This window comes from Exophiala mesophila (assembly GCF_000836275.1).
Source record: "Exophiala mesophila strain CBS 40295 unplaced genomic scaffold supercont1.8, whole genome shotgun sequence".
Taxonomy (NCBI): Eukaryota; Fungi; Ascomycota; class Eurotiomycetes; order Chaetothyriales; family Herpotrichiellaceae; genus Exophiala; species Exophiala mesophila.
In genome coordinates this window covers 77,051-94,428 of record NW_015622511.1, presented here as the reverse complement: position 1 = coordinate 94,428, position 17,378 = coordinate 77,051, and the positions used below count along the sequence as shown (strand labels likewise).

The following is a 17,378-nucleotide window of genomic DNA, read 5'->3' as shown; positions in this document are numbered from 1 at the left end:
ACCGTCCACCAACAGTATATCAAGAACACCATTTCGCTCATTCAAGTCGTCTTCTCTATCCTATCTCGCCTTTCCCCGAGCATAAAAGTTGTCTTCATATCACCACCAAAGTACCATGGCCACTCCAGGAGGGTGTCTCTGCGGCAAAATCAGATATGAGTATACGGGTACGCCGGAATCGTGCACCCTTCGTCCCCTAGCAATGCTGATTCCACCCAGGTGACATTGGCCTCAAGGCATTTTGCAACTGCAAAGATTGCCAAAAATGGGGTATAATCGCTCTTGGGCACATGGAAAATCTATGCTGATGATCCGACAGGCGGAGCCGCTGGCCTCCCCAATGTAGTGGTTGCTCGGTCCGAGTTTAAAGTTACTGCTGGTGCGTTGTCTGACCCCTGCACGCGACTGACAAATCTGATCCTCTGCAAGGCGAGCCAAAGGCTTTTGACATCGTTGGAGGAAGTGGAAAAATCAACAAGCACTTTTTTTGCGCCGATTGCGGATCCAGCCTCTATTGTGAGCTCGAGGTCATGCCGGACAACACGGTCATCAAGTACGCTCCCCACCTCACTCTTTCCGAATTTACTTTTTGCTGACCTGTCCACTGCAGAGCGGGAAGCTTGGACAAGCCAGATGTTGGTGAAATGCAGGTCGAGTTTTATGTCAAGGACAGACTCTCGTACCAGAAGCCTCAGGAGAACGCCAGCCAAGTTCCGACTTTTGGATAGAACAAAGTGCGTTCAACCGAAGGGCCAGATGCCTTGCCACCAGGCAGCAAGGCATGTTTGGTGAAAAGAGAGTCTCAGATGACAATTTGAAGGACATGAATCGCTCGAACTTGATCTTCGTCCTGAAAACTGTCCATCTTCTGGCCGAAATTCTGCGCACGGGTATGAGAGATATGCGCCCATCAAGGGCAATTGCTTCCATGATCCAAAGCAAATTGTTGTGTCACTTGGACTCCCGCCATCGCGTCATGTAATTTGTTCCCATAGTGACACCTTTCTGCCACAAACCAGCCAAACTTGAATCCTGTTCCGGGTATTTTTCGCGCTCCTCTCGGCGAATACGTAGAGCGGCGGCGGACAGCCCTACGCCAACAGCGAAAATTGGGTCAATAAACCTGGGTGAGAATGACGTTAATCTCCTACCAGTGCGTCCAGAGACAATCTGTTGAATCTGCTTACTTGGATATGAGCCATGGTTGAGAGACAATGCCCGCCATCTTCAGATCACAGCCGGGAAAGTCCAAAGACTGGGGTTTGTTGGGAAGTGTTTCGATGAAAGTCGTTGTTGACAGATGTAAAGGTCGCTGGGCGGAGGAGCTGCGAATCGCCAGCCAAAAAGTCATACGAGTGCCTCTCGGTCAAGTTGCCTATCCAAAAACCATATCCATCAAACCAAATATCCTCTTCCTCCACAAGAACGATATACCAATACCATTATACGATAGCGAGCATTCAGCAATGGATTGGACACTCATCTGCATAGGTTCTAGTGTCACCTTCAGACAGCATTGGTGCTCTTGTTCCTATTCATGCACCATTTGGAATATATATTGAAGGCTAGCTAAAATAATGGACTGGTTTTGTTGATGCAGACGACAGTTTTAGCCAACAAGTATATAATGCGCCCCTGTTGGCCATCCAAAATCAAAGCCTTCTTAGCCACACATAACCCACAGACCATGCATTTCATGGGAATTCCTCATCCTCTGCCCAGAACTGAGGATTGAGCAGATCAGGATCATGCTCCTCCTCTTGCTGCCTGTTGGCAATGTCTCCTCCCACAGATCTGATTCCACTTGTAGTGATTTCATAGCCGATCGGTACCGGCGTGGCAGGAGTCCATGGCGCAAACACAATGCTTAGAGAACGTTTCCTCCTCCCCTCTCTCGATCCGTTGCCAACCCCGGCATAAGCTCGCTCGTGTTCCATCTTAAGGACGAGACGAGCAGAGATTTGATTTGCCCAGGCGAGACCCAGCGCTGGTGTTTTCATGTTTTCATAGCTGGACAGTGCTTGACTCCCCCAACCTGTGAAGAAGCGCAGCTGATGGTCAAGACTCTGGACCTCCATTCTGCGACGTTGACTGTCAGCCGCTTGAACCGGCCGTGTCAGCCCTGGAACTGCTGCCGACGAGGCAGGGTCGACAAAAGGAACTGACTGAAATGAGGTTCGTGTGCGGTGAGCACCCTGATCGTCAAATCGATCAGACACTTGATTTGTCACAATGACCACGGCGTTGAATTCACTGGCAATGCGCCGGAGTGAATTGCCCAAATGAATGAGATCTGCTGCACGACCCGCCAGGGCAGCTGATGTTGTTGTCTCATACTCTGCTCGGAAGTTTGCTGCGACTGAGTCGAGGATGACTAGACCGATGTTCATCCGCGGAACAGCAATCGGTAATTGATATCGAATAATGTGTTCTTGCCACACGAGGTTGTCGGCAGTAACAGCGTGGACACGATCCATGGTTGGCCGGCACTCCGGAGGAAGCTTCTGGTACTCGGGGTGTGAATCTAACATTTCCGACAGCCGTCTGGTATTGAGGCTATCCTCAGTTGAAATGTACATGCCCGACTTACCCAGCCCTCGCGGCGGAGGCAGTTGAACGGAAAGCAGTAATCCGAGAACAAGTTGCGTCTTACCAACGGCGCTCTCACCCACAATCTCTGAGACATGTCCCGGGCGAAAGCCTCCTCCTAAAGCATCATCCAGCCGCGGGTCCAGGATAGACAACTTCAAGCCCTGCTCAGGATGGTAGGATGTAGATGTATGTGCCAGTTGCATATCTTCGGACTCATCTACAATTGCCGTGTTCTGAACAGGAGATACGTGTCGATCGCTCGGACCAGCTTGCGAAACAGGTGGTGGGCTAGTAGTCTTCTGAACAGCCCTGGAGCCCAGCCTAGGGGTCTTGGTCACCAAGATCTTCAGATCGTTCTGCATAGCCTGTACAAGGCTTTGCCGTAGCTTCTGCACATCGGCTAGTGGAAGGGGGCATTTTCGGGAAACCTCTTTGGGCTCCAAGGAGATAAGATCCGCCACAGAGATGTTGTTTTTCTCGAGGGAATGGAACAGGTGTGTGAACGGTCCCGTGTCAAAGTCAGGGAGGACTTCTAGAAGGTCGGACATTGGTAGCAGCGGATGTCGATTTACCCAAGACGCGTGAGACTTCGGACGCCATCATTCTCTGCGGCGGCTGGAACGAATGTATCGACGGGGATGGGTTTGGACACGGGCAGGTGGGGAGGGCTCGAACGACGGTAGGCGCTGCAATAGCATCCACAGTCTAGTCGAGAGGCCCCGCCAATGTTGAAAAGATAGCCATGAAAATGGATAGACGGGCAGTGGGATGGGGTCGTCGACAGGTGGTATGCCGTAGTGTTACTTGAACGCTTGGGATTAGGTAGATTCGCGAATGCGCAGCCGTACGCATTTACTTCTGACACGTGCACTCGTACATAAATCGCGTACATGTGGCTGCCGTGTGGCGCACTAGACTGCTGCAAATCCCCGCTACGGAGTATATATATATAGAATCCCCGAACCGTCGTCGCCCAGCCCTTTTTCGCTGACTCATCCCTCGCCGCTTTGCTCTTTCGCTAACGACTATTTAGTCCATTCGCTCCCTCGTCCGCTCTCTTCCACTCCCTTCCTCTCTTGCGCGCTCCCCCTCCACTCCCTTGCTGCTCCCTGCTGCTCCCTTCTGCTCCCTCACGGCTCTGGCCCGCTCCTGCCATGCTCCCTCACGTGCCGGCGAGGATCCCGTTTGGGCTCCAGTCCTACAGGCGCCAACGTTGCGCACATCCAGCCTCGTGGTAACTTTACCCGATCACGGTGATGAGGGCCCGTTTCTGCCCTGATGAAAGGTGGGATCCCTGAGAGGGTCTCTGAGAGGATGCCCTGCTACATCGCTGGACGGGGTTAACGGAATCCCCCAGTTCTGTAGGACAATGCTTCTCTTCCTCTCTTCCTCTCCCTCTCCCTCTCTCGGTCCTTACATTTTCCCCTGCCCTCCCTCTTCTCATCGTGCGAATCACTCCTTCTATCCGGTCTTCTGACTACCTAAACGCACCTTGCTGGCGTTTCGTCGTACTTTGACCCTCCCTCCCCAGTCGTCTTCTTTTCCTTTCCTCTCGGCGCTCGTCTATCCTTAGTCTTCTGCTATATTCCGGCGCTCAAGGCTCCGCTTGCTGTTTCCCGATGCCGAAGAGAAAGAAAACCGCGGCGGAAGTGTTTGATGAAGCGGAGGAGAACGGCTGGCAGCTGATTGCGAACGCCGATGTGAATGGCGATCGGGTCAGTAAACCTATCGAACCGGGGACTCAGCTGAACTACGACCGAATGACCGACCTTTGGGACGAGTAAGTCCTTCGCCCGCCCAGGTACGGGTCGTGCTCGCCTTTACTAACGAGGTGGACGCTGGCGCGTAGGTATGCAAGGCGAAATCCTGGCGTGAGCCCTTACGATTTACGGTCCGCGAAGCATTTTATGGAAGGTATTGTCAAGGATGGTGAGTGTCTGAGCTACGCGAAGCAAAAGTGGACCGCCTTTGGCGCCGCTTGGAAGCGACGACCGGATAACCGAAAGATCCCCCACGAGGTATCGGAGTCGGTGTACTACGTTCGTTTCCTATCTCTTTCACCCTACTTCGCTTTCGTCGGCCACGCTGAGAGTTCGTATTAGTACATCGAAACGGAGTTGAAGAAAAAGCGCAACCTCTCAACCGAACGACGGCAGCCACATTTCATGACGGTGCCCCATTTTATCATCCTGACCAAACATAACTGGCAAAAGGATTGGCACCAGTATACCCATCCGAGAAGCCTGGTTCAGAACCACGCGGCCAACAACCTCTTTATTTACACGCCGTCTAGGGTAGGAGAAATCTTCGAATCCAACATGCGCCGCGGCTCCGGGCGAGGGTTACTATATAAGGTAAGAACACCGTGCCATCCGACCGGGGACTGGCCCGCGCTGAACACTCGGACGCAGGATGTCGTCTTCGTCGTCTTCAAGAATGAGAAGGGAGAGGCAGAACTCGCCTTCCGGGCCACGCGCGATGCCAAAGGCTTCACCAATAAGCCACATAAAAGGTCGGTCGACCGAAAACTTCTCCTTCTCGGCTTGAACGGAAAGGGGTATCCTTCTGACATTGAGCTTCCACCAGGCCACAGCATGGAGTGTACGAGGATATGCAGCCGCTGTACGCGAACCCGGTCCTGCCTCTTCTGGCCATCGCCCTCGCCGATGGCGCCTTCCAAGATTACCTCACCTTCGAGGAAATCGAGGCGATCCCGCCCCCGGTCGATGGGTCCTTACACCATCTTCGCATTCGGAAAGAGCTGCACCGCATGCCCTTTTTCCAGACCATGTCCCCCGAGGGCCCGACGGGAAAGATCCAAACTGCAGCGTCCTTCAGTAGTGGCCTGGTGGGCTTGGGCCATCGGGCCGGGTATGAAGAAAATATCCGGGTTCACGATTTTAGGAGGGAGGTCCTGGTCAGAGCCGACGGTAGGTCCTGCTGAACGAGGCCGCGGGTAGGGAACGTGCTGACCTCGGCGCAGACAACGGCTACTCGATCGCCGAAAGGATGAAGTTTGCAGGCCACGAAAATTCTGACACCTTCTTCGGCTCGTACATGCCTCAAATCAGCACCGTCGACGGGCAATCCAGCTACTGGGGAAAGGCGCGCCGCACCGTCTACCTCGAGGGCTTCCGCGGCCTCTCGCTGCAACACCACCCGCAAATGCTGCAATCGCTGCCGGCGAAAGTAGAGGCGAATCTGAAAGGGCGCGCCGACTTTATCGCGCTCAACGAGGAGATCGAGTCCCTCGGAGAACGAATCCGCCGCCTTCCAGCCGGGCACGACGGTCAAAGAGAACGGACCCGCCGGGAGGAACTGTACTGGCAGAAACGCCAGATGGTGTCGGAAGAACTCAGCAGGTGGCAGGAGATCCAACCCCGGAAGGTCAACCAGGACACCGAAGCCGAGACCTCGCCTGTCGCATCGCTACCCAGCTTCTTCAGCCGTGTCCGGCGGCTGGATCCGCCCCGTGACCGTCTGGCCTCCTCGCTTTTTCTCGACGTTCCTCTCCGGAGCCCCGAGGGGCGGGCCTCCCTCCAGGACATGATCACCCTGTGTCGAGAGAACCCCAAGGTGGCTTACCGCCCGAGTCTGCGTCCAGAAAACGGCCTTTGCCCCGTATCGGCGTGTGCAGTAGAGATGGGAAGGTGAGTGGCCCCTTTGAAATTCCCGCTAGAATTTTTTCGCTCTCCGTTCAGCGAACGGCGCCCAGCTGACTGTGTTGACTTCGACAGCCTCCGTCTCGCAGCCCGATGGGATCATATTTACCGATGCCACAAAGCCAGTCTCGCGGCCAAACACGGCACGGCCGAGCTGTGCTTCGAATGTGACGAGTGGATCACTGGCAAGCAGGGCTGGCGCGGGCATTGCCGGCACCACCTGAACGATCTCGAGTCACTCCCCGTCCAGTGGAATCCCCTGACCTTCCGCCAGACCTTGGCCGCGGTTGGCTATTGCGGCTTCTGCTTGTTCGACCCGCTCCTCCCTCCCGAAGTGCGGTTCCGTCAGTACACTAAAAAGCCGCCCTGGCAGCAGCACCTGGACAGCCATTTTGAAGGGCTCGAGGGGAAAGACGGGCTCGGGGAGGAGGACGGGCTCGCTCTTGCGTCGGACGGGTCGAATGAGATCAAGATGATGTCGTGTCCTGACCCGCGATGCGGTCTCTCCTTCAACGCTATCGTGGATCTCCAATATCACGCCCAGGACACCCACTGCTACAAGCGGACCAAGGTCAGCGCAAGCAAGCGACATTGCCATATAAGTCGATCGCATTTGAGACACGAAGATAGCTCCATCGCCTTCACTGCCATCCCAAAGACAGACTGCTACGACACTCTGCCCTCCTCGGTCGACTGGTGGCCGAGGGAGGCAGCGGCTCCCGTCGACCTCCCGCGACCCAGCGGCAGCCCACACTTAGACATGTCGATTGACCCACGCCTTTCCGATCTGGGGCTGACGAATTTCGCCTCGGCGATGGGCCTGGGGGGATCCTGCCTATCCCCCAAACGCACGCAGAGTTCGAGCGGGACCAGCCCGTCGAAAGCGGAGCGTCGTGGGCCAGACGCGGTGGAGGCGGCGTGGCCTGTTGAGCAGGAGATCCTGCCGAGCTGGCCGGCCACAGATGCGACGGTCCCCAAACCCCCGTCGGCGGGTTCCCGGCAAAGGACTCATACCACGGTCAGCCACATGGCGGACGTTGCCATGATGCAAACACCCCTAGAGACTGGCTCCGCAATAGGCCAGTGGCTAGACCGCAGGGCCAGAAATCTTCCGCCCATCGGAGCAAGCAGAGAAGACGACCGGACAGCAGGGGATGCTCTGGCGTTCACTGGCGATGACGATAAATCTGCCGACCTTGATTCTGATTTATTCCCATCCCGTTGCACAAAACCCCATGACACGATCGGCTCCCTCGAGCCGAGAGACGTCGATGTCGACGCCATTTTTAATCAGTATTTATGCTCGCCTTCAGCCTCACCGCCGCCCACTTCTTCACCGGACGACATGACCAGCGAATTGAGCGGAGCAACGTTGTGCGATGCAGGACGTGATCCGTCCTGTGGTTACTCGGAGTTATATACCAAGACATCGAAGAGCCCGGCTCCGGAAATGTCGCCAGAGAGTGAGATAGCTCGAGATCGTGACGGCCCTTGCCACGCGGCGAATCGGACCTGCATCCATCTGCGAGTCGGCCAGCCTAAAATTACGCTTCGCCTTCGACTCCCGGGCAGATTTGCGCCAACCCAGAAAGAAGAAGGGTAAGGGACGATCAGGGAAAGGGGGGGCAATGCAGGAACTGGGAGAGAAGGGGAGAAAGGGAAGGGGAGGCAGACGCGTCAGATCTGCCGGTAAGAGTGATGTCCATGGCGAGTAAGACCATCCGCTGTCGGTGTGGTATGGGACCAAACTAGAACGCTGATCATGTCATGAATGGGTTTGGAAGGTCCGCTGTGTGTTACGAGCCAGGTCACTTGAAGCGCCGCCAAGGGAGTCAAGGAACCCGGCCAAAGGAAGGAAGTTAGCCGATGGAGAACGAGGCTACGTCACGTGACCTAGATCCCTTGCTCTGGGAAGACAGCCTCGCAGAGCACCCGGGACACGGGTGTGTGTATGCGATCAATACACTAGCTAGGACTATTCGTAGTCAACTTCGTTAACAATCCTATACCTACATTTCGGATATCTGGGCACCTAAGTTCCCTTCCCGCGCATGATCCCTATTCAAACTCGCTCTATCAAGGAACCACCTTGGTCAGACCTGTTCGCAGCTCAGATCATAACACTGTGGCACTACCGCATACAGTGTATGCGGCCTCGCTACGATTTCCCTTTGGACTGGGCCCCTTAGGGAAGCCAACCTCTTTCATGTCTACCTGCCGGCCCAAGTTCGGAGGGGCCTCTTTGGGGCTTCAAGTGTTGGCTTGAGCTGGGGGGCCGAAATGGGCAGATATCTACAAGGGAGCCCGAAAAGATCCTATCTTTATCCTGAAGTGGTGTTAATATTTACTGCTCGCAGAGCTGGCTTCTAACTCTCTGTCATGCCGTGGACCGTCCGCAACCCACACATCAGGAAAGAAATCTCTTCAACGGACAGGAAGACACAAACAGGGGTGGTGTTCCACGAATGGCAAATCGTCCGTCCAAGAACCAAAAGCGAACCCAGTGGAATCGGAAATGTCGAGAAAAGTTAGCGGCAAATATTTGTAAGATCCACTGACGTCTGGTCGATGCCTCTGATAACGCCTCTGTAGACAGCAGACTTGGGATTACGGTCGAACCCTCCCAGGTACGGCTCAAAACAAACGACGACGATCCATATACATGGGAAAAAACCGAAGCGATAAGTCACCTCTTTACACAGAACCTGAGTGAATTCTCTATTAAGTCTCTCCAAAAACTGTGTGAATGTATCGAGGATAACTGTGTCGCCGCAACTTGGAAGCCTTCCAGCAAGGCGCCTCGTACGACCCTTCGAGGAAATGTGCAGGTAGACAGACCTGTTGTGTATGTTTTGCACCCACGCTATCAGGCTGACTGAATATGTGAGAGCAGGGCCATTTCGTGAAATCAGACGTGAGTTTCACGGCCAGGATTACCGAGCTCGAGAAGACCGAGGAGAGTTTAGCCCGCGAGCTGAACGAGTGGAAGGCACAAGCCAGCATAGAGTCAGAAGGGAGACAGAAGGCAGAAGAGGAGGCGGCTCGAATGGAGATCGCCCTTCGAGAGGCCCGAGAGGATGGTGGAAAGCTCGAAGGGTATATCCAGAAATGGAAAGCCGAGGCAAAGATATCCAGTGACAATGCTGCTAAGTCTAGGGAAGTCATAGATGCAATCCTTGCACTGCTCAAGGAGTTCGGTTCAAACATCCAGGAGGAGTCCTTTGGCCTCAAACCGAGTCCTCAGACATAGGAATTCAGCAGCTTCAGATACTTTGCACTACTTCGAACCTGAAAACCTGTGGGTTGGGAACCTGGTTCCGTTCTAAGTGATCATCTGCACAGCGATCACTCTCCGTGAGCCCAGCGACTGAAAAAGGGGACCCTTTTGGGCTTGCGGCTTGATTTGGCTCCCTTGATCTTCCACATACTCCCACTACTTAGGGCCGTTTTGGGACGCTCTCTCCCTCAATGGCTTCGCTAGATCACCAAAGACTCGTGGCTTACTAGACACTCTAGCTCTGCTCCTTTTAAGAGACAACGTACAGCACCGCATCTCGCTCAACTAGACTCGACCTTTCCCAACAGGTTCTCAGGGAACTCACAGCTTTCAACATGGCCAGCTTGAGACGACTCATCCTTGCCGTGGCATTGTCCGGCATCTCTTCCGTTGCCTGCCTCGGGACCGCTGCTATCGAGAATTGGTGTGATGTGGAGGTCTATATCTGGAGTATTGCAAATGTCCCTAACGACACAATTAATTATCTGGAGCCAAATATCGGCACCTTCAACGAGACATACCGAGTTAATCCAAACGGTGGAGGCATCTCGTTGAAGATTGCCACGGTTCCCGACGATTCGTTCATCACGCAGTTCGAGTACACCTATCACCCTGACAATCCGATACTGGCGTATGACATCTCGAATATTAATGGGTATCCGTTCGAAAGCTGGGGCCTCTATCTCTCACCGTCTTCCGACGACTGCTCGAACATCACCTGCGACCCGGGCGTGGCTCTTTGCCCAGACGTTTACAACCAGCCACATGATGACTTTGCCGTCAAATCATGTGACGTGTCGGCGAACTTGACTCTCACCTTGTGCCCTCCTCAAACCACGTCATTAGAGACGGCCACAGTGACTGTGACGACGACTGATTCCGCGGGTGATGCCATCCTGACGACTCTGGCGACGACTATTACGTCGGTTGGACCAGTGACTACATCTCAAGGCACACTACCCGAAACTGCTACCGTGGACTCAGAATGTTCTTCCACGACCGCGACGACGACGAATCTAGAGCCTGTTGTCGTGACCTTACTAACAACAGACACCGCCGGCAATCCTACCTTGACCACTCTGACGACGACTATTACGTCAGTTGGACCAGTGACTACATCTCAAGGCACACTACCCGAAACTGTTACCGTGGACTCAGAATGTTCTTCCACGACCGCGACGACGACGAATCTAGAGCCTGTTGTCGTGACCTTAATGACAACTGACACCGCCGGCGATGCTACCTTGACCACTCTGACGACGACCATTACGTCGGTTGGGCCGGTGGTTACCTCTCAAGATATAGCATCAGATATTGTCACTACGGACCCGGCCACCACGAACACGATCATTATCAGTTCAAGAACCATACTTAGAGCCTCAGAGACGACGGACGCTGCTGGTCAACTTTCGCTGACCACGCTCACCACAGTAATTGCTGTTACTACCACCCTGGATTAATGAGAATCTGAGTATATTATCTAAAGATTCTCATCTGTCATTAGCGGAACACACGGTGCGAAAGTAGGAACATTCACAAATTTGAAGGCAACCAGGTCGATAGGGTGGGCGGCGCTGCTCTGCGGATATAGTGTTCCGAACCAGGTCATTTGAAGGGTCACCAAGGGAGTCAAGGCACCCGTCCAAGGAAAGGAAGTTAGCCGACAGAGAACGAGGCAATATCACGTGACTTGGATCAGGCTGGATCTCCTGGATCCCCTGGACCTCAGGGATCTCTTAAGAGCACAAGGGAGCCTTGAGATCCAGGCTAAGCCGCTAGCATTATACATATACGTACATTACCCTAGATAGGACTATTCGTAGTCAACTTCGTTAGAAATCCTATAATTACATTTTAGGATACTTAAGAGCTAGGTTCCCTTTGCTTGACCCGTTTCTATTTCTATACTCGCCCTATGAAGGAAACCCCTTAGTCAGACCTGTTCGCAGCTCAGATCATAATAGCTACTAAACGAGTACGAGCCTCTTGCGTTCTACATACATAGAGTCTTTACTGGTAGCGATGCAGTAAATATTAGTTAGTTCGCACTACTTTTCCAACCATTCATGGCGCCCCCAATCATGGCAGAAACCGTGAAGCCCAATACTTCGCTATAAATAGTGTCGCCTCAATAGACGACATAGGCAAAGAAGAGTAGAGTTCATTTGCAACTTTTATTATACTGCAGCAGCACTCACAGCCTAAAATTTCGATTCAACCATTATTAGGGTGTCAGGAAAAGCCCTTATTCCCTTACATTACAGCAAAAAGACGGAGAATTCCACTTAATATTAGAGCTGGAAGTTTAGAGCTAAAGTAGATAAAGGTGAATACTTGATAGAACCTCGTTCATGACATAGGGCCCATTTTGTCACCCGAATATTGAGGATGGGGTCTATGAACGGCTCTTGATAAGTTGTGAGAACCAGATCCGGCGCCCTTGGAGCCGCATATAGACCCTCTTTTCACATTAAAGTATATAGTACGGTACTTTACACAGCTTCAATGTCTATGTAAAGAAGATAATGTCAATGAAACAATGAGCTCCTCGTCACGATCCCTGCCGCGGATGGAATTTCCTAAGAACTCTCCGTCTTCCGCACCCGCTGCTGAGATGGAACGGACTCCAGTATCCGAAGCGCATATGCAGCAAGCAACATATTCGAAAAAAAGATATGTGACCATTCTCCCTCCAAAGTTGAGGGATCAATCGTCTCATCCAGAGTCAAAGTTTCCACAGGCCCCTCTCCCACTGCCTTCGTTTCAGAGAGATGAGGCTCGTCTCCCTAGGCCACTTTCGACGAACCTGCCACGCTCACAATCTCAATATGTGGCGATGCTCTTAGAGCTTGATGAGATTCCTCGTCGCCACAACTTCTATGCCAGCTTGTTTACGTGGTTGATCCTGGCTGGATACATTGTATTCCCGGGCACGTTTACCTCTCTCCAAAGCTCCAATTCGGTGCAAGAAGCGGCAAGCAAGACTTCTGCCGGAAAAGTTATTCTACACACCGTTCAGAATGCCTCGCTCCTCTGGGTAGCAGGAGCTTGCTGCCTATTTGGAGTCGTTGGCATCGCTTTACTCTGGAAAAGATGGAAGAGGAACTACATTTGGTTGGTAAATCGAATATTCTTGTAATGACTACCTAGCCGGCAGCTGAAAGCAGACGCTGACCTTATGAGATCAGGCCAACTTTGCTTAATGCCATTCTCGGTCTCGTCAATACACTGGTCAATGTGTACACCGCTAAGGATGGGAACTGGTCCGTGACTGCGACCATCACGGTTACAATAACGAGTGCGTGTGCAGGGATCAGCTTGATTTTATTTCTGGTCTACAATAATTGGTTATTGTATCAAGTCAAGAAGGACCACGATACTCATATGGGTAATGAGCGCGGAACAGAGGCGTCATCATGACTGGGGTAATGGGCTCGAAATCTTCATTTTCTAAAAGCGATGCAACACGGTGGAGGACGGAGGCTACTTTTGAGCTATAGCATGTTGCTTCGAGAATTTGAAACGTACCTGGCGCAGCAGATGGTCGAACTGCTCATGGCATCTTAATTATTTAGGGGAGAACAGCCTTCAGATCCCCAGCTTCGAATAAATAGATCAAAAATCGTTCTTCAAAGTCTTGAATACAACAGACCACCCAATTGTAAATCTTTTTTAAAGTTCTAGAAAATTCGCCACCGTACTTTAGCCGTCGTTGCGTACACACTGGAGATGCCTCTGAAACCAAGGAAGATATTTCAGGGGCAACTATTTGCACATGAAGCCACTAAAGCTCTTGACTCTTTCCTCAAACGGGGTTTCTTTCTCCACGCAAACGTCGTGCGAGCTGTATATCTTTTGATTCTAGAGACGTTAACCAAGAACTTCGTCTCGCAGGAAGCAGAAATTCGCTCACGAATAGTAACTCGTTTTGCGTGGATAGCGCAGAGATTAGAATCTTCGAAGAGGCTCACAAGGTATAACTCGAGAGCCTCTTGCAAAGCTTCGATTGCCGTCGACTGGAATCGAAAACCATCCCCTTGCCATTCCATCTGGGGGGTTCTCAGATCGCCTGCAATTTCACGGACAAGCCGTTGAAATGGACGTTTGCGAATAAGCAACTCTGTCGATTTCTGATAGCGACGAATCTCTCTCAAAGCAACCGTTCCTAGTCACCGTCAATCACAATTTCACTTACTCAAATACGAGAGAATAGAAGAGCAAAGAACAACCCTACCTGGCTTGTATCGATGCGGTTTCTTTACACGGCCCGTGCTATCAGGGAGGCGTTTTCCTGAGAATTGATCATTCGCATGGCTTCTTAAGTTCATTCTTGGGGCGACACCCCCAGTGCTCTTTCCTGTATGTCATCCTCAACATAAATCAGGGACAATAATCAAGGACAAGCTTACGTGCGGTCTGTTTCGTCCTCGCCATGAGGGGACACTTGATAATGGACCCCAAAGCAATCTGCCGGATGAGGATTTATTTAACCGTCATCAAAGGGTCCTGATCTGGCTCCCTCGTGTGACATTAATCTTTTTGGTCCCTTTTGGACTACTGGAACCGAATTGAGCTTCCAGAGCCCTTTTGCGCTCATTTCAACTGGTTACCTTAAATGTGAGCATCTCAGCTCTGATGTCTGAGCCAAAGTGAATCATCATTCATCTTCTGTTAGCAAGAGTGGCATCGAAACCGAGGTCCCTCGTGTTTCGCCCAAGCTCTCCCCCTACGGGTCGCTTCTCTTTGAAAATTTCTTCTTCTATTGACATGATGTTCTCCAACTCTATTGGCAAGACTGTCGTGGTTCTTCTTTGGTTGCAACGAATGTCCGTTGGACGAGTGATCCCGCCCTTACCCGACAACCACGAGTTACTTGAGCCTCAGCGGAGGAGTGAAGACTGGCCAGTGAATGTCGCATTTACCACTGGCACTCAGACGCTTGGCTTTGAGCTCCCACGAAATGGACAGGTGCACGACTTGGGCTCCATCGAATGTCTCGCACTTCCTTCGTACTCCATCGGCGACTGCAACGATATTAGTGTCTCTCAGATTGGTGTCACGTCAGGAACAGCACCATGCACATTCATGGGTATCGATGGGTTCCAAATCACAATTACGGCCAATGATAAGGGGTACATAGACGTTACTCCCCCGCAAAGTATCGTCTATGGTTCTTGTGGTTAAATGCAGAGGAGGAAAAGCTTGTGGCAGAAGGGTGATTCGAGTTCGCAGGCAGTTGAAGGAGGCTGAACGTGCCAACACCCACGACGAGACGTTAAGTAGATTCCTCGCAATATAATCTCGTTTACACCCAATCTGATTCCTTTCAAAAAGCCATATAGGCGGAGGGAGGAAGGGATGCCCACAGCCACCCCAAATGGTGGCTTCGGCCACTCTTCGCACATCCTTCAGTGAGTCTTCATGTGCTGCAGCTTTTCTGCGAAGCAGAGTGTAGAAATATATTTCGGATTTAACTAATGACGAAGTGGTCAAATTCTATATCTATATGAGCTTCCTGAGGCGAAACAGGAAAGGTGCTAGCTGCATCGCATCGTATATCCCGGCATGGATTGTCTGGTACAGGCTAAAAGATGTAGAAACTGGCGAACGAAGAGCGAGAGTTTGCCACTGTACAATACGATACATAGCAAAGAGGATGACAGTAAATCAGAAAGCCTCGAAGTGCAATTGCCATCAACAACTCTCCCCTCCTGTCCTTCTCTTCTACGGGACCATCTTGATAGTCTAATGCGGATTCCAATTAGGCTCCTACTGGATACCTCTTCTGGCTCCAAAGTGATACCTACACAGAGACTGTGAGAATATAAGAGTGCGAGTAAACCATACAGAATCTTGGTCACTCTTCAGATTGCAACTTAAACCAATCTCCCTAGAACTCTCTTAGAAGATTCAGTTTTTCCACTTCTATGCTTTAGGTCAATCAACTACGAGTCATGGGCAATATCGAAATCTCAACAGCGGAGGACTTCGAGAACTGTCGTCGAGAGTTCAGGAAACTCAGCCGGAGGCTTCACAAGGATTTCAGCCCCGAAGACTGTGAAGACATGCTCTTTGAAGCTGTGGACTACGGATTGGCCTTCATACTGTACTGCAAAGAACTTCAAAGCAAGCAAGCTTCGAAGCGTCTCCGTGATGAGGTGGTTACTATCAGCGACAGTGACAGCGACGGCAAGTGCTCACCGCCATCATCCGTGCTCGGAAGCTGATTACTCTTAGGTGGCGGTGCAGCCCTGACCTCGAAAATCCCAGACGTGGCGGTCAGCAAGAAACGTGCTCGAAGGAATGGCACCGACAGTGAAGGTATGGACAGTTCGGTGAGCCTACATTCTCAAAACCAACTTCGCTCCAGACCAGGATGATTCAAAGCCTTCGAAGAAGGTGCGAATGAACACGACCAAAAAACGTACTCGAAATATGATGGAAGACTCCAGTGACGGTAAGTTTGCGGCTGGATCGCTCACTACGCTCTATTAACTATTTCTAGACGGACAAACAGGGAGTTCTTCCAAGAAAGCCCGCCTGGGTGGACAGAAGGTGGAAGCTGCCAAAGTATTTAAAGAACTCGATGCGCTATTGAAGACAACCGTCAAAGGATCAAAGTAGGGTCAATTCTAGAGCTAGTGAGACAGAATGACACAAGGAAGAGTTCAGGCGGGGAATGCCGACGATAGGAAATGAGGAATTCAGCAGGCACTGGATGCAAGGAAAGGACGAGAGAAGGGGAGCCGAAAAGAAGAAGCCAAAGAAAGGTGAGAGGAGCGGAGGATCGACCAATGTACACTCGTTTCGCTATGTTAAGTCTACCAAGAATAGTTTTCAATTGATCTGACCTGTCAAACATTATCATAGCATCAAAAAAAGATCATATTTAGGTTGAAGAATCATGGATAGGGGTATAGACATGCTGAAGGGTGACCCAAGGGATGAGCTGTAAGGAGGCTATGCAGTGCAAAATCCTGTTCTAAAAGTTCGAAAGTCCTTGTTGATGTTTAGACAACAGAAACAGTGAACTCCAGAGGGAGGGCAGCGATCATTATGTATTCGTTTAATACCCACAAAGCTAGAATAGAGTCTCGAAATGGATCTTTAGATATCGATAAAAAGAAGCAAGAATTTTCAAAGCGTTGGTACCAAAAATGATGCTACAGTATGTGAACTTGAGAGGTAATACATCTCAGGTTGCGCAATAACAGGGCCGGAGTTAGGTATTCCAGATTGCGAGAGAAATTCAACCTCGTGATTTGAAAATCGTCGACAATGGCAGACTTAGCGGCAATGGCGATGCCGCCTCAGCTTCCTTCTCCATGCCTTACTATCCTGTTCTTTCAACGGTAGTCTTTCATCCTCATGAGACACCGTTTCATTTTTCCTTCCTAATATAGAAGCTTTTGTTACGCTAACACAAACAACTTTCTTTTTTAGGACTAGGATTGTTGGTGCTTTGATAGCTGTTAGCTATGGGTGGCGTTCGTAGTGTTAAAATTTAACAGTTGAAGATTTCGAAAGAAGCTGCGTAATTTAATCCACGGAGTATCGTCCTTTCAAGTGAGTTCGGAAAACATTGTTCTAGAGAACATTTACGCCGTAGACAGATGTGTTGGTCTGTCCTAACCAATCACTGGTCATGCTGCTGAGAGAAAGGTGTAGAGGAGAAGTGTCCTCAGTGACAGGAAGCTAGTACAATATCTTAGTGAGGACAGGTTGTGCCGAGTTGTGTCTGGGGACAGGTATTGGCTCAGGACAGGTTGTGCCGGGGACGAGTTGTGTCTGGGGACAGGTTATGGCTGAGGACAGGTTGTACCGGGGACGAGTTGTGTCTGGGGACA

General features: G+C 51.4%; 3 protein-coding genes across 8 annotated transcripts; 2 read left to right on the top strand and 1 right to left on the bottom strand.

Annotated features, from left to right (window-relative positions):
- Positions 1–1,485: 1,485 nt before the first annotated feature.
- PV10_09167 (uncharacterized protein) lies at positions 1,486–3,396 on the bottom strand. The gene has a single exon (XM_016374290.1). The coding sequence runs from the start codon at positions 3,138–3,140 to the stop codon at positions 1,695–1,697; it is 1,446 nt and encodes a 481-aa protein (XP_016219561.1). The 5' UTR covers positions 3,141–3,396; the 3' UTR covers positions 1,486–1,694.
- A 198-nt stretch (positions 3,397–3,594) lies between these two features.
- Positions 3,595–8,283, top strand: PV10_09166. 6 transcript variants are annotated; one of them, XM_016374284.1, is made up of 6 exons: positions 3,595–4,631; positions 4,695–4,946; positions 5,004–5,104; positions 5,179–5,522; positions 5,576–6,242; positions 6,330–8,283. In XM_016374284.1, the coding sequence occupies exons 1-6, from the start codon at positions 4,500–4,502 to the stop codon at positions 7,855–7,857; spliced, it is 3,024 nt and encodes a 1,007-aa protein (XP_016219555.1). In that variant the 5' UTR covers positions 3,595–4,499; the 3' UTR covers positions 7,858–8,283. The 6 variants fall into 6 exon arrangements, with proteins under 6 accessions (XP_016219555.1, XP_016219560.1, XP_016219556.1 ...); XM_016374289.1 differs by having other exon boundaries at positions 5,004–5,522; XM_016374285.1 differs by having other exon boundaries at positions 3,595–4,946.
- Positions 8,284–14,301: 6,018 nt separating this feature from the next.
- On the top strand, positions 14,302–14,715 carry PV10_09165 (uncharacterized protein; the record flags this gene model as incomplete). The annotated part of the gene is made up of 1 exon (XM_016374283.1): positions 14,302–14,715. One exon carries the CDS (start codon positions 14,302–14,304, stop codon positions 14,713–14,715), a length of 414 nt encoding a protein of 137 aa, XP_016219554.1.
- Positions 14,716–17,378: the final 2,663 nt, after the last annotated feature.

Excerpts from the sequence above, each read along its gene's own strand:
- PV10_09167 (XM_016374290.1), bottom strand. The coding sequence starts at position 3,140 with ATGTCCGACCTTCTAGAAGTCCTCCCTGACTTTGACACGGGACCGTTC.
- PV10_09166 (XM_016374284.1), top strand. The coding sequence starts at position 4,500 with ATGGAAGGTATTGTCAAGGATGGTGAGTGTCTGAGCTACGCGAAGCAA. Across the intron at positions 4,632-4,694 it reads TATCGGAGTCGGTGTACTAC|TACATCGAAACGGAGTTGAA; the intron begins GTTCGTTTCCTA and ends AGTTCGTATTAG. Across the intron at positions 5,523-5,575 it reads GGTCCTGGTCAGAGCCGACG|ACAACGGCTACTCGATCGCC; the intron begins GTAGGTCCTGCT and ends ACCTCGGCGCAG.